The sequence below is a fragment of the Pipistrellus hanaki genome (genome assembly GCF_964339955.1).
Source record: "Pipistrellus hanaki genome assembly, chromosome: 10".
Taxonomy (NCBI): domain Eukaryota; kingdom Metazoa; phylum Chordata; class Mammalia; order Chiroptera; family Vespertilionidae; genus Pipistrellus; species Pipistrellus hanaki.
In genome coordinates this window covers 53716992-53741881 of record NC_140512.1, presented here as the reverse complement: position 1 = coordinate 53741881, position 24890 = coordinate 53716992, and the positions used below count along the sequence as shown (strand labels likewise).

Below are 24890 nucleotides of genomic sequence, written 5' to 3'. Positions count from 1 at the left end.
AATATTATCATGAGTAAATCTAAAAATAATACTGACCTCTAAAAGCAAGAGCAAGAATACTTACATGGTTACATTTATGGGGTTCAAAAATTGGCAAAACTACTCACAACTTATGAGATAGGAACAGAAAATATTACCAAAAGTTTACAGAATTTAAGTTTAGGATAACAGCTATTTCTGGGGGGAATAGGAAGATACAACAGGTATCTGATTTATTGATTTGTTTTTGCAAAGAAGGAGATGTCTGTGCTGACTGAGGAAATCAGCAACACAGAAGTCTCCGGTGATCGGATCACTTCCATTTCCGATAGGATCAGTGCAGGGGGAGGCTGACTGGAGCTGGCTGGCAGTGAGTGGATGGTAGGCCAGTGGGCTCGTGTGTGCAGATAACGTATCAGGTGTTAGGCATGAAGAGGAGCAGAAAAATGTGGCAGTCACTAGAGGAACTTTTTTTTTTTTTTTTTTTTTTTTTTTTTTTTTTTTTTTAAGCAGGAGACCCTAGAGCTGATAAAAACGCTCCTTTTGGTTTGTCCCTGCTCTGCTGTCTCATCAAGCTGTTAAGATGCAGAAGAAGGTGCGTGGGTTTGGTCCAGAGCCCCCGGTGGAGGGAGTACCGGACCTCATCGCAGTGTGGATACTTCCGTCTTTGAAACCCGAGGGAAGAAGATGCAGAGACATAGAAGTGCATTTGTAATTGGGGTAGTGAGACCTGGATTTCCATTTGACAGCTTCAGTTTTCTCAAGCAAGTCAAGATGAAATCTGCTATACTATGTAAGTGAAATCAGAGAGGGGGAGGAGTGATGTGGAAGGAAAAGTGGGAAACACTCATGTTGGAAATGGGAAGGGAAGCCGATGAGGAGAGTGGTTCTCCACTGGTAGCAACGGTCAGCTGGGGGCCTTGTTAAAGCACCAGCTGCCAACCTCAGCCCCAGAGATCCCAGACCCAGAGACCCCAGCCCCAGAGTTCCTGATTTAGCAGGTCTGAATTAGAGCATGAGAACTTACATTTCTAGCAAGTTCTCAAGTGGTTCTGATGCTAATGGGCACAGGACCACGCTTTGAGGATCACTGTGCTAGAGAAATAAAGTATGACTGCCTCGTAGTATTTGGTGCCAAATTGAGGCACAAAATTATGAATTTAAAATGAATCCAGCCCGCCGAAGCCGGTTTGGCTCAGTGGTAGAGGGTCGATCTGTGGACTGAAAGGTCCCAGGTTCGATTCCGGTCAAGGGCATGTACATTGGTTGCGGGCATATCCCCAGTAGTGGGTGTGCAAGAGGCAGCTGGTCGATGTTTCTTTCTCATTGACGTTTCTAACTCTCTATCTCTCTCCCTTCCTCTGTAAAAAATCAATAAAATATATTAAAAAAAAAAAATGAATCCAGCCCTAGCTGGTTTGGCTTAGGCTGGGGATAGAATGTCAGCCTGTGGACTGAAGGGTCCTGGGTTCAATTCCAGTCAAGGGCATATGCCTGGTTTGCTGGCTCAGTCCTCAGTGGTGGGCATGCAGGGGGCAGCCAATCAGTGATTCTCTCTCATCACTGATGTTTCTCTCTCTGAAATAAATAAAAAATATATTTAAAATAAAATAAAAAAATCCAATTAGCCATGGTGTGATTTAATCTCAGCAGTGTTCCGCTCCTTTGGCACAGGCACGGAAAAATGGATGAAGGGTTCCTGTGGGAATGGGTTTGTTAGGTGGGCATGATGGCGGAAGAGGGTGCAAGGGACTTGAGGATATTTGTCAGGTGGGAGTGGATTACGATGGATTGTGAAATACGGGATGACAAAGACAGATGGGCCTTAGCCAGTTTGACTCAGTGGATAGAGCATTGGCCTGAGGACTGAAGGGTCCCAGGTATGATTCCCAGTTAGGGCACATGCCCAGGTTGCGGGTTCAGTCCCCAGAAGGCTTGCAGGAGGCAGCCCATCAATGATTCTCTCTCATCATTGGTATTTCTCTCTCTTTCTCCCTCCCCCTTCCTCCCTGAAATCAATAAAAAAAAAATATTTTTTAAATAAAGATAGATGGGTGGATAGGCAATGAGAATGAATTGCTCACATTTCAGAGGTGGGCAGCTTGTGTTGGTGATAACTTTCGGGCGAGAAACGGAAGGGCAGAATGAAGTGGAGATGGGGAAAGCTCAAGAAAACGGGAGGCAGAGGCCAGGGCATTTCATTGTTTATGCAAGTGCGTGCTGAGGTCCCTGTTCACCAACTGAGATGGAGAGGGGGGAGGGAGTCTTTAGGGAGGGTGGCAGTGGGTGAGGTTTCTGCAGGGAGGAGAGGACACTGCAGCTGTCTGGAAGGCTGTGTTGAAATGAGTGTGGTGCAGGGGGCAGCACCAGGGACGTGACTGTTGGTCCGCACATGCCTCTCTCCTGTCGGGAGTGGATGCGAATGGGAGGAGGCGCTGTCTTCTCCCCTGGGGTGAGGAGAAGCTGCCTGAACCTTCAGCGAGGGCCGTTTCCTCCTGCTCCTGGCTACTGACAGGCCTGGGACTGACTCTCCACTATTAATAGCGGGAGAGGAAACTCCAAAGAATGCCCCAGGAAGAGGGTGTGTGGAAGGAGGGCAGGAAGGCAGAGCGGGGAGGCTCTGGCCTGGACACCGGCGTCCACCTCTCCTTCCTTTGTTACCCCAGCTCACCTCCCCCAGCTGCTGCTATCTCCGGGGAAATAAGACCAGAACGCTCCCGGGGGGCACCGTGAAAGGGCAGAGACCAGGCCGGATAAGCTGGTGTCTTGTGTGACAACGGGAAGCGCTCAGGCTGGGAAACCAGAGACCTGCACCTTCTCGCCCGGGTTCTGCCCCTGATGCCTCTGAGAAAGAAGCACATCTGTGAAGGGCTGAGGACGTGAGGGCGCTTCCCCAAGCAGGACGCGGTGCACATTCGCGAGGCTGCTTTCGCTGTGACCAAGAGCCACCCTAACCAGCCACTGGGTCAGTAAGGAACCTGGACTGCCCCAGAAGCCCACTGGTGGCCTGGCCAGAACCCCTTCCCCTCACCCCCCACCCCCACCCCAGCACCATATGTTCTCTCTGTACACTCACTCAGGCCCCTTCACTCTCCTTCCCTTGTTTTGAAAGAAGTGCTCCAACCCCCCTCCCAGGTGATGCCCCCACCTCTGTGCTTCCGGGGGGTTTTATGAAATAAGTCCCTGCCTCAGCAGAGTCGGTCATCCTTTCCCCACCACCTCCCTCTTGCTGAGCTGAGCACTCACTGCCTCCCACCAAGACGCCCTTCTCCATCCCTCCTCTGCCCTGGGCAGGTCCTGTCCTTGGTGTCTGCTTGGGGTTTCTGCCCTGGTATCTCATTAGCCTGTACCCACCCTTTATAAATCCTCCTCCTCTGTGGCATTAAGAAAGCTAATCCCACCAGCCTGGTTAGGACCTTTGTGTGTATGGGGCGGGAGGGGGCGGGGATGGGGAGGGCGCCTGGCCTGGGTGGACAGCACCAGGAAGGGGCTTATGGACAGAGGTCAGAGCTCTGGACCAGGAGCCCGGGGAGGCGGGCAGGGAGGCAGACGCTCCTCACCTCTCCTGGCCAGCTGTGGTGGCCAGCCAGCTGTGGTGGTCTCCCAGCTCTGCCCAGACCCGCCCTGTACAGATGGGGTCCTGTGTCAGTTTCCTGTGGCTGCCATTCGAATTCCCACAAACAGGGTGGCTTAAAGCAACAGAAATTCGTTCTCAGAGTTCTGGAGGCCAGAAGTCTGGAATCGGTGAGTGGCAGGTCTGCCTCCCTCGGAGCCTCCAGGGAGTACCTTCCCTGCCTCTTCTGTCAGCTGTTGGCATTCCCTGGCTTGCAGCAGCATCATCCCAACCTCTGTGGCCATGGTCACACTGCCACCACTTCCTCTCTGCCTCTTATCAGGAAGCGTGTCAACCAGAGAAAAGTAGGACTGCCAAGCCAACTTGTCAGCAAGCCCCCAGGTAACCCAGGGTGGCCTCATCCCTTAGCGTACGAGTAAGTGCATCTGCAAAGACCCTTTGTCCACACAAGGTGATACCCACAGGCTTCGGGGCTGGCATGTATATTTTGGGAGAGGGGGACATTTTTCATCCTGGCACAGGTCCCCATCTGAAAAACAGGGGTAATGACCTCTGCGGCTCCTCTCTATACCCCTCCAAGCAGCCCCTTGCTTGGGCCAAGGACCCCAAAGATGCACCTGGTCAACTTCCCGGGCACAGGAGGGGCTATGGTCTGAATGTTTGGTTGAAGCCCTACCCAGCATTGTGATGTTACTAGGACGTGGGGCCTTTGGGAGGGTCACATGGGGTCATGGGAGCAGAACCCCGTCCCCCTGTGCCCAGGTTAGTGTCTCAGACCAGAGGAAGGGCCCCAGAGCCTCTTCTCTCTGCCGTGTCAGGACACGCTGGAGGGCGGTGGTCTACAAGCCAGTGGGGGTCTCCGGGACCTGCCACGCTGCCACTCTGAGTTGGAGCTGCCAGCCCCTGGGACTGTCTATTGTTTAAGCCAGGGGTCGGCAAGCTCATTGGTCAACAGAGCAGCAAACCGCGGCTCGCGAACTGCCTGTGGCTCTTGTGAGTCTGCCTGCATATGGCTCTCGTGAGGAGGAGGAGGAGCAGGCAGGCGTGAGCATCCTGGGAGAAGGAGCAGGCAGCATGCCTCCTACCGGCAAACACACACGAGCCATATGCAGCTCTGTTGACCAATGAGTTTGCCGACCACTGGGACAGGGGTTTAATCACAAGGAACAACAACAGCCTGTAATTATTGGAATCGAGAGTCTAGGTCAGTGGTTGACAAACTCATTAGTCAACAGAGCAGCAAACCGCAGCTCGAGAGCCACAGTTTGGGCCACCCGAGCTGTGGGTTTTGCAGCAGCCCAAGCTGACTAGGACAGGGGCTGGGGTGGCGGTGAATAATGAGGATGAAAACAGCAGGAAGGATGGCCACAAGGGCTGGGAAGGGCAGGGTCCCAACCCGCCTTCATCACTGCCAGGCAGGCCGTGTGGTCAGGCAGGCAAGTGTGGCCACAGGTTCTGGTCCCCAACCCAGAGCCCTGTCCCTCCCCCTGTTCTCTTGGGGCCTCTGGACAGCAGGACAGCACCCTAGGGGGATCAGGCTGGCCCCTCAGCATTGCCTCCCCGCCGGGCCCAGAGCTGCCCCATCAGGGGAGATAATTCCGGGCATTCTTCAAATCGGGATTGTTCAGCCCTTATCAGCTTGTTCCAGCTGGACCGCCAGACACTCACTCCCAGGGTGGGTCCCCGTCTGGCAGTTTCCCTGGGCAGGAGGGCAGCCCCTGTCCAACACGCGGTCTCCTAGCAACGGGGAAAGGCAGCCTTCACCTGGGGACCCCCTTCCCTGTGGGCGAGGGCTCCACCCCAGAGGACCTCACCCCACCTCTCCTGCCCCAAGCCAGCAAGTCATACTGCTTTTCTGTCCCCTACACCTGGCGGTGTGGCCCAGAGCCTGAGGGCATCCCCTCCAATCTGCACGCACCCCTGCCCAGTCCCACTGTGTGACCCTCCTCTCTCCCCACCTTCACCTCCTCCCCGCCCCCCACCCCCACCCCGCCCCAAAACAATGGCTAAGAGCACACTTCGAGCCAGCCCATCTGGCTCAGGTCCCTGTTCCACGGCACACAGGCTGTGTGCCAGGCAAGTGTGTTACCTCTGTTCCTGCGTCCCTGTCACAGGGAGGAGGGTAAGAGCAGACCTTCCCGTGCTGACAGCAGCGCCTGCACACAGACAGTGCAGTGCTGCTACCCCAAGCCCACAGTCATGCCCTCCGCACCTCCCATAAGGCCTGCCTGCTCCTCCTCCCGGGATGCCCACGCCTGCCAGGCTGTGACCCCAGCAGGGTGGACACCCATTGGGGTTCTTCCCGGGCTCCCCAGTGAGGCACAGCCACTCAGGGGAGAGGTGAGGGGCTGAGGGGCGATGAAGCACCAGGGTGGCTATGGCCAAGCGAATTCCCAGATAAGAGGGCAAGCAGGGAGGGGTCTGGCTCCAAGAAGAGCTCCCTCGCCTCCTCAAAGAGGCCTGGAGAGTCGAGCAGGGCGAGGAGGGAGGGCTTGCCTGCCCGCCGCCTGAGTTTTGCCCTGACACAGACCGCAGACCTCAGCCTCAGGGAAAGGCGTCCTTTCTGAGCGCTATCTAAGGACCTGTGCCTGGTGTTAGGGGCCAGGCGGGGAGAGGTATCTGGGGTGCCCACTGCCTGCTCAGGGCTGGGATTCCTCCCCTTAGAAGCCAAGCTGTAGCACCTGGGCCTCCTTCCCAGCTCCCTGGGCGGTGGGGAGCAGAGGAAAGTCTGATGAGTCTGGCTGGGAAGGGGGGGGGGGTGGGCTTCATGGATTAAATGTACTGGCCGCCCACCAAGGGCCGGCTTTTATGTGCCATCTCAATGGTGAAAACCTCCGAATGCTTCAGGTATTCAGAAACCCAAGTGCATGCCCTGGCCAGGTAGCTGAGTTGGTTGGAGCACCGGGGTTGCTGGTTTGAACCCCCCCACCCCCACCCAGTCAGGGCATGGAGGAGACTCAACTGGTAAAGACATGGATGGGTGGGAGCAACAAATCCACATTTCTCGCTCTCTCAAAATCAATCGATACATAAAAGCTGAAACAAAAACACGGAAGTGAGAACTCGGAGAACTCGGGGTGCGGTGGGACTGAGGGGCAGCTTTCTCTCCGAGCACCTGGGCCTGAGGAGGACCAGGGAGGAGTGGGAGGCTAGTTTTGGGCCTGGGGTGACTCCTCAGGGAAGCCACTTTAATGTCTTGGGCCTTGCCTCCCGTCTGTAGAATAATGGCATTGGGCACAGTAATGTCTAACTACCAAACTTCTGTAAAGGGCCAGAGAGTAAATATTTCAGACCTTGTGGGCCATCCAGTCTCTGTTGCAACGACTCAACCTCACTGCACCCCCAAAGCAGCCGCAGGCAGCCTGTACATACATGAGCACCGCTGTGTTCCCATGAGTTTTATTTGCAAACGACCGGTGGCTGAGCTGGAGTGTGCCCACTCCTGAGGAACACAGTCCCTCCTGTCGATCGATCCCTCCTGTCGCGGAGCTGGGAACCTAGGCCTTTACTCCGCTGGGACCTCATTCTGTGGTCTCTGAAGAACCCAAAGCCACCTGCACTGGCCCCCTGTTAGAAACTGGAAGAAGTATTTGCAAATCCTACCCCAGACCAAGGGAAACACCTACATAGTCAACCCTCCACGCACACATGCAAGTAATAATTTTAAAGCCTCAGAGCACCCCAATCCCATGACTCACCCCTCAGAGAGGTGAGCGGAGCTGATGGCTCCCCCTCCTGGTGTGGCTGTGACCATTTACAGCAAGGGCACAGCCACACCAGGAAGGCTCTGGGGCCACTGCCCAGGACCCCTGGCGCCTGCACAGCACCCATCCCCAGGGGACACTGGAATGGCCACCGACACGCGGCCTGGCCGGGGCAGGGCTGGGGTGGACAGCTTGTGCACCTCACGTGGCTCCTTGTCTGTTCCCTCCGGGCCTGGCAGCCCCCCGGTCCAGGGCCTCTCCCCACCTCGGTCTCACCAAGAAGAAAACCTGGGCCTGGTTCAGAGAACAGCCCCTTTTTCATTCACGCCACCGTGTTCTTATCCAAGAATTACATTCAGAGAATTACACGCCACAGGTGCGGACGGAACACACACGTCACCGGCACACAGATCCTGAAATGGGACACGGGATCTCAGAAGCCCTTCCTGTGTCCCCGGAAGCCACGTTCTACCCCCAGCGTGACCTCTCTTCCGACTGAAACACCTCGGGATAGCTCTGCCTGCTTTTGAGTTCACATCAGTGGTATCACCCAGAGTGACTCTTGGGTCCGGCATCTTATTGGCGTGACGCATCCTCCAGGAGTGCCGCTGCATCCTACCGAGCTGTGCGCTGTTCATCCTCACTGCGTGGCTTCCCACGCGTGGCCACTGTGCGCAGGGCTGCCATGGGGGTAAGGGGCGCAGGGACAAGGACAGATGTCTGCACTTCAAGAGGCTGAGCTGCTGGTCCCCCAGGGCATGGGGAGGAGCTGAGCCAGGAGGGTAGGCTGACTCCAGGTCTGAGCTCCTCCCTCGCTCCCAGATGCCACCCCCATGTAGGATCTCAGGCCCTCTCTGGGTGGGCCACTCCACTCAGCTCTGTCATTGCAGACACTACCACCACGCCCCCCTCCCCCCGCCCTGCATCCTCCCACCCCCAGCCAGCTAGTTAGCATCATACGTGGGCTTTAGTGCAGGGGCCTGGAGAGCTGGAGAGGTGGGGGCAGAGAGGGAGCTGGGAGGTCTGGTTTTGCTCTCAACTCCCTCCCTGGCAGGCCAGCTCAGAGGCCTTCTTTCCACATGATTCACAGGGGTGGCTGCCATGACCTAGTGACCATGGAAGGCCAGAGCTGGCTGCATGCCCCCACCACACCCCGTCAGAAGCTCTCCAGGTGAGGGTCAGAGGGGAGAGCCCCACCCCCAGGCCGGAACAGGAAAGAGCTCCTGAGCAGGAAGCTTCTCAACACATTCTTGGGATTACTCATTATTTTAAGTCTGTGGCTGAAGGCAGAGAGGTAAGGAAAGAGCTTGGAATCCCATCAACTGTGCCACCCGAGGTCTCGGCCCTGCCCTGCCCGTGGCAGAGCCCCCGCCACCCGCCCTGGTTCCTCTCCCGCCCACAGGGAGCTCCCCCCTGGGCCTGCCTCTGCCCCGGTACCGCCGTCCTAACAGGAGGATGTGCAGGTGCTGCCCCCTGGAGGCTGGGGACAGGTGTGTCCGGCTTCATGGAGAGCCGCCGGCCACCCAGGGAAGGGGCCAGGCTGCTTGGGAGCTGGAAAGAGGACTAACTCCTCCAAACAATGCCCTTTCAAGGCCTCCTAATCCCTGGGCTGGCTGGCCGGCTGCAGGCCATGTGAATCCTGATCTGTCTGACCGGGCGGCGTGCCCAGGAGCTGCCAACCCACCGGCCTGTGGTGTCCGGCTGGCTGAGCTGACCTCCCTGCCAGGAAGGGCCCCAGCACAGAGGTCAGCACCACAGGCCAGACCCCAGAGGAGGGAGGGAGAGTGCCCCTCAGCTCGCCTTTAAGGTATCCAAGGATCACAGACGTGCCCACGTGCAGGATCCACTGAGGGTGGGCGATGGGTCTGTGTGAGCGGGGCCCCCTGGGGCCTTGGTCCTTGCCGTCAGGGAGAGAGAAATAGCTGTCTTGCAACAAAATGAACTTTTAAAAGCATGTGTACGCTCTGGGGGGAGATGTCAAATCACTCCAAACCCACAGAGCAGCAGGTCTGGCTGGAGGGGAAGCATTTTCCTGTGGGTGCCTGGCGCTCTGGGGCCGGAAGGCAGGGTACTGCCTGTCCCGCTGAGCCCGTGTTGGGTCTGACGCTGCCGAGGGGCACCGTGTGCACATGTGCCTCCTCTCTTCACGCGATGGGCTTTTCTGCAAACCCATCAGAAACAGTGAATCATCATTACTTTTAATTACTTATACAACTAGCACCTCTGAAGGCCTTGTCCCATCAGCCAGACGCCGGGCCGAGAGCTTTACATGTGATGCTGTCTGCATCTCCCAAGCCCTCTGAGGCCAGGAGGATGCGGATGCTGGGGAGTCAGGGGAATGCTGTAAGAGTGGGGGAGCAGGCCATCTTGGAGGGCAGTGCTCTGCTGCCTCCCATAATGGCCACTGGGTGCAGGGCTGGGCCCCCAGGGTGCAGGGCTGAGTCCCCACACGCAGGGCTGGGTCCACAGGGTGCAGGGCTGGGTCCCCACACGCAGGGCTGGGCCCCCAGGATACAGGGCTGAGTCCCCACGGTGCAGGGCTGAGTCCCCACAAGCAGGGCTGGGTCCCCAGGGTGCAGAGCTCACACTTCTCATCTGGCCCCGCCGGCCCAGGCGCACCTGCTGTTAGTCCTCGGGCGCACACGTACTCCCACAGCCAAAGTGCACGCACTCTTGGCACCTGACTCTTCTCTCAGCGGTCAGTTCAAAAACAACCCCGGTAATTATTTTTCTGAGGGAGCACGTTGTCATTCCCACGCCACCTCCTGAAGCCATGAAAATAAGCAGATGTGCAGGGGTTTCTGAGCCACCCCTGGAAACCTCCGCCAGGGGCCAGGCTGGAAACAAACAAGGGCCGGGAGCCAGAGGGAAGTCCAGCGGAGACGGGACAGTGCCCCTGGGGCCGGGGCGCAGGCTCTGTGAAATGGGGCCTCTGACGTTCCCAGGCAGCCACGGGGTCTGCCCCGTGGAAGCCGGAGGTGAAGGCAGCAGCGAGCTTTCCAAATTCCCAGGCGCTTTTCTGTCCCGGAGAGAGGGCCCCCCTTCCAGGAATAACACCTGCATCCTCCTCTCTGCACAATAATCCACATGCGTCCTCGGTCGCCAGGGCAGGGCTGTGGTGCTGGGCTCAGGCTCAGGGAGCAGGCTCCTCAGACGCCCCCTGACCCAGCGCAGCAGGTTCCACAGAGGCAAGCCTCTGCTCTTGGCCCCGGAGGCAGGGAAAGGCACAGCGTCTCTCCCCAGAGCACAGAATCCGGCTCTCTCTGGCGCCTGAAGGTGAGAGAGCTCTTGGCTTTCCTCGGGGAGTGAGTGGGAGTCCGACAGGGGTATTGCCTAAAAAGAACACACTTCGTAAAGGAACAGTCCTCCCCTGACCCCACTGAGGGCGGTGGTGGTGGTGGAGGGGGAAGGGAGATTAGTTAAAAGCCTCCATCGTTCCTTTTAAACAAAGCCAAGTCGTCCCTGGAGCCAGGCAAGGAAGCTCGGTTTCCTATGGCTCCGCCTAAGGAAGGGAGCCGAGGGTCCCAGAGCCAGCCCTGCATGGAGCCAGGTGTCCAAACAGCTGAAAATGTCTCCCCCAAAAGTCACGGAGGCTTAGCGACACCAGAGAGGGCGGCTGCAAGGTGAGCACACGCACAAGCACACACGCTCACGCATGGTGACTTCCCAGCTCTTTTCGGGAGAAACTGGGAGCAGAGTGACAGTTCTGGGCCAGGCAAGGGGTCAGGCTTTCTCGGATCCGGAGTGACTGCTACTGAAGTTAGGCTTGGGCGTGGCAGGGGAGGCATCACCTCTTGCCCCACGCACCCCACGCCTCCCACGCTCCCATCCCAACTTCTTTCTCCACTCTCCTCACTGCGTTTCTGGTCTTGCTCCCCTGCCAGGTGGATGCAGGGACCAGGTGTCCAGGCCAAGTTCCTTTGGCCCCCTCTGTGCACAGAGCACCAAGGCGTACCTAACGTGGAAGGGGCTACGGAGCCTCAAGACATGACTCCGGGCCCATCACCACCGCCTCCTGCCTCACATTTCCCACCTGGAAAGTGGGTGTTCTGGAGTGTGGCACAACCCAGGGCCTGTGATTTCAGAGATGCTGAGCCCATCGCTTCTCGGCCTTTTGGCTAAGATCAAGTGCAGAGATGCTGAGCCCAGGGGCTCTGCCTTCCTCATGTGCCCTCACAGACTGTCTTTGCTTTTACAGCGATGGTATCCCACCTGCAGATGCAGCCAGAAGGTGGCCGGGGCTCAGCCCTCAGGCTGGGGAAGCAGGCAGAGGCAGGGAGCCATGCAGACATCACCTCCCTCTGCATCAGGGTCCAAACACCAGAACTGAAGGGTCCCTGGGCATCACTTAATCCCACCCTGACCGGGGGTAGATGGGCAGATGGGCAGATGGGCAGGGGGTCAGAGTACAGGGCACCTCGTCACATGTTCTTTGGCTTCCCAAACTCGTGGGCAGCGATTTTCAACCCTTCCCATCTCATGGCACATAGAATTACTAAATTCTGCAGGACACCAAGAGATATATTTTGCCAATCAGACCTCTTCCCCCCCCCCCCAAAAAAAAGTATAATTTTGATTCATTCACACCAGTTGGCCACTGTTGTGTTGACTGTTGTCCTTTTTTAAAATTTGACAATCTAGCCCTAGCCAGTTTGGCTCAGTGGCTGGAGCATCGGCCTGCAGACTCAAGGGTCCCAGGTTCGGTTCTGATCAGGGGCATGTACCTTGGTTGCGGGCCCATGCCCGGTGGGGAGTGTGCTGGAGGCAGCTGATAGATGTTTCTCACTCTCTATCCCTCTCCCTCCCTCTCTGTAAAAGATCAATAAAATATATTTTTAAAATAAAATAAAATTTGACAATCTAAGGAAAAGAGGTCAGTGCCCCTGACTAAAGAGTCAGACACGGCATGTTCTAAAAGTTCTGCGGGCTCTTTCCAGCCGGCACCGAGCCATGGGCATCTCTCAGAACAAGTGGTACAAGCGCTTGCAAGACGGGGAGCAAGAGAAAGCCCGACCACAAAAAGTGAAAATATGAGCTGGGACGCGCGGAGATTGGCTGCCGCCACATACACACGACCCAGGAGCAGGAGGTGGGCAGCTTCTCCTGGGGCTCTGAGTGCTGTACACCCCAAACAGGGACTGACGTGCGTATGCATCTCACAGGATCTGGTCCACAGCAAGCCCCCAGAGGAGAACTGCATCCTGCTCACTGACAGCACCTGAGTCCCACTAGGCGCCACCCCTGGGCCATGATACTCCTGATGAGGAAGAGAGGGTGACAGAAAACGATGGAAGGAAATTCAGAAGAATTCGGATGAGAAGAAAAAGAACGCCAAAACCAGCAGTCTTCTTGAGGGGCAGTGCCAGCAGGCGAGCTTCTTGCCTGCACCGCTCCAGACCGGGCCAGCGTGCCCAGCAGATGGCTGTGTGCGGGAGGGCCAGGGGCTGGAGTTCTAACTGCAGGAAATCATGGCCCGGAAAGGCAATTACATCCTCTTCGCTCCTATCTTAGCTCATGCAATAAAGGTGCTTATTCTAAATAAATAAATATACATCTACATAGACACAGATTCCTGCACTACAGAGGTGACCACCCATCGCGGCAGTAGGACACATAGGCGCTTATGCTTCTGCTCCAGCTCCGGCTCCCCCTCCTGGCCACTGGATGGGGAGGCAGGTGCTGAGTGGAGACAGGGCATCTCAGGACAACAGGGGACATGTACACACGCCCTCCCTCACATTATCCAGGAATGCAAGGTGTCGCTCGCTGGCTGTCTCCAGCAGCCAGCTGCAGTGAGAACAGCTTTCCTCGCCTCCAGTCATCTCCACAGACTCAAAGCCTCAGTGCTGTCCAAATCAAGGCTCCCCAGTCCCCTTCCCCCCACCCCCACCCCCTACCCCCTATTCCCCTGGGTGCATCCACACACTTAAACCCAGTCCCATTATGTCAGCAGTTCCGGGGCCAAAATCATCAGGCAGGTCAAGTCATCCAGACTACCAGGAAATAGGGAACAGGAGGGTCCCCGAGATCTGGACCAGCCCCTCTCCGATGAGGAAACTGAGGTTCGCAGGGAGCACTTCCCCTGAGTGGTGCAGCATCTTCCTCTTGCAAACTTGTTTTCCTTCCTTTCTGCTCTCTAGTCTACATTCAACTCAGATGGACCCTCCTGAGTACCTGCTACCACCCCATACACACATAACACACAAAGCTAATTAACCGGAGGCCCCATGGTAGTTACATTTGGGGGTGACAGGACTGTCTGAAAAAGCCCATGGAATTCAGAGATGTGATTCTGTGTGGTCAGGACCGGATTTCCAGGCTCTCCGTGGGCCTGGGAGTAAAAGCCAGAGTGTCTCCACCCAAGTGCAAGCTCCCAGTATACCAAGGGGAGGAGAGAGCCAGGTGTCCACAGCACAAGCTCCCTAGTGACTGGGCCAACGGTGGCTGTTGAGGAGTGGGAAGCAGGGCGACCTCAGGCTGAGAAGCACTTCTGGGTGGTGCTCTGGGGTCTCCAGGTGAAGGCAGCCTGGCTGGAGGAGGGGATATGTTGGAGAGTGGGCTGAGAGCATAGGGTTTGGGGGAGGCAGCAGCAGGCGGAGACCCAGCCAACACTATTCAGCAGAGCCCCCTAGGGCTGGCGTGCAGAGCTGCATCTGCCTGAGCTGGGGTTCCCTGTGCTTGTGGAACTGAACTGAGCTCAGAGACCCTCCTGTGAGGGGTGCCTTATGTCTTACGTGCTGGCAGCATCTTGGAAAACACATGCAAGCAAGCGACTCAGCAAACAAGATGCTCTCCCCACCCTTTCAGCCATTTGGCTCCGGCTCCTTGGAAAAACGAGAGTCTGAAGGTGGATGAGATCTGTGCACCTCAGCAAGCCCTGCTTCACCACTGCTCCGGGTGAGCCCCTGAGGCAGTGCTGGCTGACAGCTCATCCTCCAAGCCCCAGGGGGGAGCGGGGGCAGGATGACAGGATGACTGGATGAGGGGCTCGCTCTGCACTTGCACAGATGCCGTCAGGATCAGGGACTCAGAGCAGCAGGGGCAGAGGCCCAACAGGAAGAAGCCAGGAGCAATGATGTTTGCTCCATCTGGGCGGAACAAACAGCAGCACGTCCACCATTCTTAGTAACACCTCGGACTTCTGACGAGAGGCAGCGCCATCCTTACACACCCAGGAGGGGCCTGGAGTGTACCTCGCTCCCACACAGGCTCTGGTGCACCCAGCCGTCTGTGTGCTTCCTATGAGTGCCCTACGGAAGGAGGGCCGGCTGAGGCCACATCTCTGCGTCAAAGGTCTCGCTTCGCAAAGCCCCCGACACGCACCCGTGTGCTTTTACCTCCGGCGTCCCCGCAGTCCAGTCCAGGGCTTTCCATGGGACTGAATATCACAATCTCAGGATAACTCTGTCCCGAGCAAACAAACGCCACCTTTACATCAGTTTTTTCCCACATGATGTTAACAGATGATCCATAAAGAGGAGGCAGTAAAGGGAAGGCTCCACAGCTAACGTATGTTTGGGGAAACACTGGATTAAACGAGATTACATTGAGACAATAAGGGACAGCTCGGTGCAGGTAAGATCATAATTTTCTGAGCAGGGGAACATTTCCCAAAGATTGCAGGCCATAGTTCTCTTTTTCCCATAAGACAATTTTTATTCATTTATCATTCATAGAGAGCATAACTATCATTATCTTGAAGGCTACTAGTGTTCTCTGTGGACACAGGTTGGGATACAGCTTGTTCTAACGCAGTTGTAGACTTTTTTTTCTTTAAATATATATTTTATTGATTTTTTTAGAGAGAGGAAGAGAGAGGGATAGAGAGTTAGAAACATCGATAAGAGAGAATCATCAATTAGCTGCCTCTTGCACAGCCCCTACTGGGGATGTGCCCACAACCAAGGTACATGCCCTTGACCAGAATCGAACCTGGGACCTTTCAGTCCGCAGGCTGACGCTCTATCCACTGAGCCAAACCAGCTTCGGCTGTAGACTTTTTCCTAAAAGACTACACTGAGTGGCCAGATTGCTATGATCTCTGAATGCATAATAGCCTGGCCACTCAGTGTACTTCTCTTGAATACCTCATTTATTTGATATCAAAGATACTATAAATCATGCACCTGACTTCTCCTTTGCACTGGCTGATAGAAAGTTCAGGTCAAATAGTTGGTAGGTCTCCAGCAAAAGTCTAGAATACTTCTGATACCCATTTGAGATACAAATACACCGAGTGGCCAGATTATTATGCATTCAGAGATCATAATAATCTGGCCACTCAGTGTATATGATGCTAGCCCTGACTTACCATGTGGGTACACTGAGTCACAGAACACTGCCCCACCGGGGTTTATTGTGCAGAAAGTTCCGGCTTTCCTCCCACTTCTTATCTTTGTGAGGAAACAGTGGGCTCCCTGGTCCCCATATCCCTCCCCACCCCCCCTTTCCCTGGAGAAGGGAAATACAGACATGGCCAGGCGGGGCTGGATGGTGTCACTGGGAATTTGGTGCGAGAGGGTGGAGTTGGTTGAGGAGAAAGAACGCTGTGTAGAAGGAGAGGGGCAGAGACTCAGATCTGGCGGCTGGACCAGGGCAGTGGAGCAGGGGTGGCTGTGGCACATCTTTCCAGGAGGAAAACAGCTGTGGGTGGGAGACTCCATTTCAGTATGAAGGGCAGAACCTGCAAGGGTCTGGGTGGCTTCAGGAAAGCCTGTTTTCTCTTGAAGCCCAAAGGGACGGGCAGCGCCCCCTAGAGTTGGGGTGAGAAGCACCTCATGGGAACCAGGAAGGGGGCTGGCCAGCAGAACTCCTTAACTAAGCACACCCTGGCCACCTCACCCGGGATTGTGGACTACACTAAGCCCCCAGACCTGGGGCCCCCACCCTGACTGGCCGGGCTGTGGGACAGTGACTAAATGGGCAAGAGTCACAGAGGGAAAGCCTGGCCCAGCAGGGTCCAGGAGCAGGTTCTTTCTCATCCACCTCACACTGGGCTAGAGTTGAAGCCCGTAAAAGAAATAAAACCAAAATGTGCCAGGCACACCACCGGACACTGCCTTGGACCTCATGTGGAGGAAGGCATTTATCCCCATTTTACGGCTGGGGAAGCAGAATCCAAGGAACAAGGCTAGTAAGTGCCAAAGCTCAGACTACTATCCAAGCTGTAACTTCAAAACCTGGGCATATCCCAGGAGATTTCCATTTGCTTCTCTTTGACAGAACTTTTTCTCCAAGAAACTCTTATGTGGAGACCCCCACACAGAACAGATAAAGCAAAGCTGCAAGATGGGTGGGATTGAAGTTCCTCCCCCCAGGTTGGCCTACGCTTAGTTCCCCCCCACCACCACACCCCCCCCCCCCCGCCAGGTGTGCACCCTAAGCTCTGGGTGGCCCCCAAGGCACCTCACAGAACACCTCCACCAGGCCTGAAAGCCACTGGCCTCCAGCTACTGCACTCCCGGCCCTAACTCCTAAGACAGTATAGTATCCTCTCCACCCTGTACTCACCGCCCTGACACTGGGGTGCAGAAACACTTCTTTGTCACCCAGAGGCCACTGGGGAGAGCAGGTCCCCCCTCTGCCTGCCCTGGTGGAGGCCCTGGCCAGTGTGTCCCCAGGCCACCTCTGCTCACTGGAGTAGCTTAAGGCTGAGGGACCTGAGTGGGAGGAAGCTGGTTTTGTGGTCCATCACAAAGAACCGCTCCATCAGTACCAAAAGGCTGGAGCCACAAAAAACAAGGGCTAGGCTAGAACTGACTCAGCCAGAAGGTAGCAAAGCCTCAGGCCATCGAGGACAACTGCTTACATTTTATTCACGCAGGTGCCAAGACTGAGGGCAGCTGGTGAGAAACCCATGGTGGTTTTCGGGGACCAGGCCTCCAGTAGCATTGGCCAGAGATCTATTTCAATATCCATTCTGCGCTTTGTCTTTGTAACTGAACCACTGATTTTCGGTTAGGCACATAGCTGCCTGGAATAAAATTTACTTTCCCTACGGAAAGTACTCTTTCCTGCTTCCCTTGCAGCTAGGTGTGGCCACAGAGCTAAGTTCCATGCAATGTAACTGCAAGTGTTGTGTGTGGTTTCTGGCAGGCATCCCCAACAGAGGAGCTGCGGGCTTCTTGTTCCTTTTTCCTGGTATCTGGAGCCCAAGTCGCCATGTTGGACCATGAAGCAGTGTTAATGGTGGCAGAACTACCACACCAGCCCTCTGAAACTATTATGTACAGAGACAGAACTTCTGCCTTGTGTAATGCACTATTTGTTTTTAGTTGCTTTGAGCAGCCCAATCAAGTGCTAACAAACAGAAGCCCTAGCAGCTGCACCTCCCACAGCTCTCTCCACCTCCCAGGTGTCCCTGCTTCCTCTCATCCCCATCTGTCTGTTCCCCCAATGCCTATGGCAAGCCCACCTGCCACCTGCCTCTTTCTTCTGGAAACAGGTTAGAAGTCTTGCAGTTAGAAAGCTCAGATATGGCAGGCAAGCCTTTGGGTTCTAAACCAGCTTGCTGCCCAGTCATTCAGCAAATATTTATTGAGCATCTACTATGTGCCAGGTGCTGGTCTAGGTGCTGCTCTCGTGGAACTCACAGTCTACTCAGAGGAGAGACAAAGAAGTGAGTGCACTCAGGTGACAAGTGCTATGGAGAAGATAAACAGAGGAGGAGGACGAGGGTGTGTAACACAGGGCGTCCCGGAAGGCCCCTGAGAAGGCGGCATTCAAGCAGAGTGCTGACGGAAAGGAGGCCATGAGGCATGTGGCCATTTGGGAAAGAGTTGGCTGTGTGAACTCCTGGGAGTCCTTGGTGTCTGGGCCTCCGATGCCCGTCTCTGGAATGGTCTGGGAGGGAGCGGCTGTCCAAAGCCAACCTCCTGCTACCCCAGCTGAGACTCCAGCTCCAGAGGGGGTGTTCAGAGCAGGTTCCCAAAGGAGTCAGATTGGGCTGGAGGGACCCCAAGACGGAGATTCATGAATTTCAGGGGAAGTGGCGCTGGCCTCTCCCTGAACCTAGCTGATATGTTTAAGAATTGCCTCCCCACTCTCCCTTGTATATTGACCTGGGAGTTGCAAGGTTAGAGATCAGACAGCTATGGGCTGGTCATCCCATAACTAGGAACCATGTTTCTCTTCTCTTCTCTCTCTCTCTCTCTCTCTCTCTCTCTCTCTCTCTCTCTCTCTCTCCCCCCTCCCCCTCTCCCTGGTCTCCAGGGACCTGGCTCTAGGAGGTCCCCCTGCACCCCCAACCTGGGGCTGCATGGCCAGCCACTCTCAGCCACTCCTCAGAATTCTCTTCCCCTTGGGCTGCGGCACACCGCCTTCCGGCCACGACAATTGGCGGACGGGGTGCCACCCTGCGCCCTGGCCCTGGGGAAGTTGGAGGTGGCTGACCCGAGGGGAATAAGGCTACAAAGGAAGAAAGGGTGGTGGGAAGGGGTGGGGACGGAGGATGGGCCAGGAGGCCAAGCTAAGCTGAGGGTCTGTGCTGGCCACTGCTACAGTGGTGGGGGTGAGGGGGTGCAGGTGGCAGGGCTCAGAGCTAATACAAAAGCTTTAAGTGTGAATAGGTGGGGAGGGGATGCTCCTGAATCGGCAGTCCATTTTGGCATTCACGCCCTGGTCATCTAACCAGCAGGTCTAACCACCTGTTTGTTCCAGGTCCTGGCAGGGTGCTGCAGGCATGGCAGGGGCTTCCAGCGATGGGAGACAGGCACATGCAGTCATACCCCACGGTGGCCAGCCCTGGGCATGGTGCTCAGGGGGCCCTCCGAGAGCCGAACTCTTGAGGAACAAAGTGGCTCCAAGCCTCAGCTTGCCCTAGTGGCGAAGGGGTGGGGCAGTCTGGGCACAGTATGGAGTTGTCGACAGCATGCATTCCTTTCTGAAAAGTGTCCCAATGAGTTTCTCCAAAGCCCAGGAGGAAGGTCCAGTGGCCAGTTTCTGTGGCTGCACACATGTCCACACAGCTCCCGGAAGCCGCCGCTGGGAGCCGCTGGGAACTTGGACGGTGACCTCCCAGCCTGGTCTGCATGCCCTCATCAGAAAGATGAGCAGGTGATGCCTAGGCAGGTTGGCTCAGTGGTTGAGTGTCAACCTATGAACCAGAAGATTGCAGTTCGATTCCTGGTCAGGGCACATGCCCCAGGTGTAGGCTCGATCCCCAATGGAGGGCATGTAGGTGGCAGCCATCCAAGGATTCACTCTCATCAATGTTTTCCTCCCACCCCTTTTTTCCCCTCCCCTGCTCTCTCTCTCCCTCTCCCTAAAATCAATAAAAACATTTTTTTAAAAAAAGAGCCCTAAGCTGGTTTGGCTCAGTGGATAGAGCATTGGCCTGCGGACAGAAAGTCCCAGGTTCGATTTCCAGGAGGTGTGGGCTCGAACCCCAGGGTGGGGCATGCAGGAGGCAGCCGGTCAATGATTACCTCTCATCACTGATGTTCCTATCTCTCTCCCTCCCTTCCTCTCTATAAAATCAACAAAATATATTAAAGAGAGAGCAGGTGTAAATGTGTTCCAGGAGGCTCCCGGCTCTGGAATTCTGTGTTCTACAATTCTCTAGTTGACTTCGTGGTGTACAAATTACCATTGCCAACTGAATTCTGCTTTGCACAGCCTGCTGGAAGGAATCTTACAGTAAGCACTGCTGCCAATATGAAGATCGTGTGTGTAGATTCTCTGGAAGGGTTTCCTTGAGAGAATACCTCCATTACGAGGCTGTATGATCAGAGTCACAGGTTTCAGATCTGCCACCTCATCTCATCTTCCAACAGCCCCACACCGTGGACACAGGATACGTGACAAGGGGAGGCCCGTGCGACTTCACCCACGTTCCTGGGAATGGGACATGACAGGAACACTCCACCCCCGCCCACTGAGCTCCCTGCCCTGCTTCACCCCCCAGGGGCACAGACCGGAAGTGAGCCCAGAGCTCCCAGGCCTCTGGGTTAGGAAGTCTCAGGGAGGCTCGGGCTCAGGCTGGTGAGCAGGGGGCGAGCAGAGGAAGCTGATTCTCCTCTTCCCAGTTATGTGGGAGAGCTTGCACCGGCAGACCTGCAGAGGGCCCCGGTGTGGGGAGGGTGTGAGGAAGCAGGGCTCCCCCAGGGTAGGAGCCATCGGATCCCAGCCTCCTTCCCGTGAGGTGCAGTGGGCTTCCCCGGAGGCTCTGCCCACTTGCCTCAGGAGTGGAGGGCCTCCAATTCATCGCTAACCTGTGCTCACAGCAGCCACGGGTCTGGGCAGGATCCCGAGCCCAGAGCCTGGACCCTCAGCAGTTGCTCCCGCCAGCCCGGCTGCTGCAGAAGGAGCCCACCAGCCATGCTCACTGCCCAGGATGCGAGCTGTGCCTCCCCCCCCCCCCCCCCCCCCCGCCCAGAGAGCCAGAACCGGGGGCTAGGGCCATCCCCGCAGTCCCACACTCCAGATAAAACCTCAAGCAGCTGCTCAGTGCCTAGTGCTGCACTGGCCCTGGAGGTGAAGGGTATCTGCAGATCCCCGCCCTTGAGAGGTCACCGTGGGGTGGGGGAGGCTCCCAACAGGCCATGGAACACAACTGGTTCCACCTAGGAAGTCAGGCAAGGCTTCTCAGCAGGAAGATACCTGAGGATGGACAGGCGTTAACCCTCCAGCCCTCCCTGCTCAGGGTATTCAAGCCACGAGGGTACCCTTCCTCTTTCAGCTTCCAAAAAGCAGATATCAACACCCCCACCCCAGCAGGAGCCCTCCTCTGCCTTCAAACGTGGATCCTCCAGAAAAAGGCAGTTGGGGTGCAGCCTCCATGCTGTCCCTTCTCCACACCTCTGAGCCTTGTCATGATGGGGGTCATACTGATGGGGGTCCATATTAAGGACCCCCATCATGACCCCCAGGCTCTAGTCTGCATCTCCTGGACCCTGCAATTCACTTAGCCTCAGCCACTTAGAAAAAGGTCTCCCATCCCACGTTGGCCCTTTTATGTTAAAATCCCCAGATAAACCCCCTGCTCCTTCAGGAAGCTTTACCCAAGTCACCACCTTTCCCGCACCATGGAGCACTAAGTTTCCGCTTTCATTACTACAGATGGACAGACACCCACAAACACGAGCAGAATCCTGATGCTGGGGCACCAGCCAGCCACGGGCTCAGTCCATATGCTGTATTGATCGTTAACAGCTGGAGTTTATTGAGCTCTGGCCAGGAGTTGGGCACAACTTCAAGCTCGTCGCCTGAGTTATCTTTACAGCGACTGGCACGATAGAGACGCGTTATCATTTCATAGATAAGGAAACTGAGGCTCACTCAGAGCTACGACATGGCTATCAAACCAAAACGCACTGGGAAGGAGTCGGGACGCTGGGTTGGATGTACTTGTGCTATAAGCTGCGTGATCCGCCGCCTGTCTAAGGAGGTAAGCTCCCGGGGGACCTTGGCCAGGGATAATTCCTTTGCTAAGAAGACTCTCACTATGAGCTGTGTGGGGTTTTTTTTTTTTAGCACTGAATCACAAGATTCCAGCAGTTTGGGGGTCACGCCATCCCTGATAACCCCAGGTGGCCACCCCTTCAGAAGGGCAGAGATGGAGCAGTCCTGACCGACTCCCTCCACAGCCACTAAACACCCAGCCTGCACCCTCAGTCTTTTGGGGCCATTCGGTATGCAAATAATAATAACCCCTTGCTGACTTGCACTTTGTAACTCATTTCCCTTTATCACTGCATATTCTAATAATGGTATTTGGGGGAGCTCAGAGAAGCCAAGTGACTTGCTGATGGGGGCAGGAAGGAGATTCTGGTCGGTTTTTGTTTACATTTATTTACCACTCATCAAGCTCCTGCCATGTGCCAGGCCCCGTGCTGGGCTTGAGGATGGCATCCTAGGAGAGATGGGGCTTCAGGGCAGTGCCCAGATGCCAGGGAAGACAGTCCAGCCTTGAAGCCAGCAGAGCTGGGCTTGCAGCTTTTCCCATAGGAGGCTCCAGGGCACCTCCTCTTAGGGCAGGAGGATGGATGTCTCGCCCCCAAACCCTCACCCTCTCCTCAAAGCTCAGCCTCTGTAAGCCAGAAGCACTGGGAACTAGCTAGCCAGTTTCCCTCCAGTGATGCCGAGAGAGCTCCTCACAGAGAGAGGGGACTTGGCCAGGTCCACAGTGAAGTCAGCCGCCCGGGCGGGCAGGGCTGAGAGCACTTTCTCTAGCATCTCCTCAGCCCTGGTGGTGGTACTCATCACCAGGGACTGCCATCCTCAGAGTTGCTCCCACCATTCCTCACACCGCGCCCCCTCCTCCAGGGCCCACCCTTTGTTCGCTGGGAGGGCCCTTCCCTCTCCGGCCAGGCTGGTGGAGCCTGTGTGCTGAGCGCCAGCCCTCCGCACCGCGGAAGCTTCCCAGCGGTGCCCATGCAGAGAGACCCTACACAGTGCCGCCATCCCAGCCCACCCTCCCGCTGAGTCGAGTCGAGCACCTGGGAGCAGCAGCGTCCTCCCCTGGCTGGGCTCTCACCCAGGCCCCCCTGACCCTGGGTAGGAACTTCACTGGCCCTCACCGCAGACTCAGGTGGGCAGGACAGACATGCGCCTCTGTCTGCGGCTGAGACCCCAGCCGTTCCCAGGGGCTGCTCTGATTGGGTTTGCAGCCACCGCCTGTTCACCCCTCCCCCTCAAAAAAGGGTAACGTTTTACCTTCAGAAAGAACATGGGTATGTTCCTAAAGTGCAGCCCGAGTTGCATGAGCAAAAGTTCCTCCTGTGCATGCAAAGTGGGGGGGAGCAGGGGTCCTGGCCACGCGCTCAGAAGAGATCCTTCGGTGACAAGGAGGCAGGGACTTCAGGTCATTCTGGGGCTCGGGAAGGTCTACTCATTCCCCCTCCACCTGCCCCAGCAGGGCTCGGCGGGCTGAGCCTGCACACACAGCCTGGAAAAACCTCTTTGCGAACCAGTCACGCGTCGCCCGCGTGGGCCATTTAGTGGAGGTTTGTCACCTGCTTCGGGACTTTCTCCTGAGCGTCCGGAGTGCCGCTGTGTCTGCAAACAACGGCCACACAATACCGCCCCTCGTCCCTTCCGACACGGAGAAAAGGAGCGATCAGACCCTGAGGGTCGCGCGAAAGCCTGGGGCCTCGTGGTGGCCTAAGTCCCTGCTCTCTTTGCCCGAAACCCCGTCCGGAGCCCGCGCGCCCCCGTCCGCCCCGGCACCATCCCTGGCCCACCCTCCACCCCCGGACCCGGGACCAGAGAGGATCCCCGCTCGGGCGGCACCTGCCGCGCCCTCGGGCTGGAAGGGGCGTGGATGGTGCACACTCGGTGTGTGTGGCCCGAACGGGAGGTCAGCGGCGCGGCAGGCAGGCTGCTCCGGGCCGGCCAGGAGGCGCGGCGGGCTCCCCCGCAGGCCGCCCGGCCGGAGCGCACGGGGCAGCGGGGTCCCGGCGGGCAGCCGGGGGCCACCACTTACCTTCCTGGGAGAGCGACGGCAGCGGAGGCAGCAGCAGCAGCAGCAGCGCCCAGAGGGCCAGCCCGGAGCGCATCGTGTCCTGGCCCCGAGCCCGGAGCAGGTGGCTGGCTGCTCGGTCGGCGGAGGGTCCGAGTGCCCGGGTCGGGAGAGCTCGGGCTCGGGCGCCGCTCGCGGAGGCCTGGCGGGGGCCGCGGCGGCCGGGCAGGGACCCGCGCTCCCGGGTGGCGCTCCGGCGGCCCCTCCTCGCGGCCGCTGCGGCAGAGCTGGGCTGGGGCCCGGAGCCAAGCGGCGGGCAGAGGAGCGGCAGGCGGGCGGCTGTGTCGCGGGCGGTGTGTGCTCGGCTGCGGCCCGGGGAGCGGCTGCTGCGACTCCGTCCTGTCCGCGCCGCCCCCTCCCCCCCTCCTCCCCCCCGGGGCGCGCTGGCGGCGGCGGGGCCGGGCGGGGCCGGGCTGGGCGGGCGCTGGGCCACGAACAATGAGCAGAGGAGGAAACTCCGCCCTGGAGAGCTGAGCGGCGGGAGGGGGAGCGCGGCGGGAGCGGGATGGTGGCGGGGGGGCACGGGCGGACGGGTCGGGGTAGAAGGGGGGAGGGACTCCGCGCTGACCGCTCCCGGCTGGAGGCTCAGGATGTCGCCCGACTAGCTTTTTTTTTTTTTTCGGGGGGGGGGGGGGTTCCGACGGGACCTTCGCACACCCCCGGCCCTTGCGCGCCCATACCCGGGGCCAGGCGAGCCCCCAGCTGTGTCCCCTGAGGACCCTTCGAGGACTCGGGGCTGCAGCGTGTCCTGCGACGCCCAGGAAGCCAGTGTCTCCCACCTGCCGGGTGCAACGCACCTGCTCGCGCCTCGCAGGGCTTCCGAGCAGGTCTGTGCTGCAGAGGGTGCGTGCGCTGGGCAGTCTGGGCTAAGGAGGTGCTTCATTTCTCCAAGCCTACCTTCCTCACTGGTGAAATGGAGGTGATGGTCCAAATAAGTAAATAAGCACATTTTTTTTTTTTTTTTTTTAGGGATTCATATGTGCCAGTCAAAGAGCTTTGCCTATGTTAACTCGTTTACTCTTCACAGCACCCGTATATTTAGCCTCATTTCGCGGACAGGGAATCGAATCAAAAAGAGGTTAAGAAACTTGCTCGGGGTTACATAACTGGCGAGGGGGAGACCTGCCTCTGAGAGAAGTAGTTTGGGAAAAAAAAAAAATACTTTGCACAGCAT

At 57.0% G+C, this 24890-nt stretch overlaps 1 protein-coding gene across 1 annotated transcript in view; it reads right to left on the bottom strand.

Moving 5' to 3' along the window:
• The window catches only part of PODXL (podocalyxin like), a 42033-nt gene extending 17983 nt beyond the window's left edge, over positions 1-24050 (bottom strand). The window contains exon 1 of the mRNA XM_084897471.1: positions 23681-24050. Within this exon, the coding sequence (XP_084753597.1) occupies positions 23681-23753 (73 nt within the window). The 5' untranslated portion in view covers positions 23754-24050. The remainder of the gene's footprint in view (positions 1-23680) is intronic.
• Positions 24051-24890: the final 840 nt, after the last annotated feature.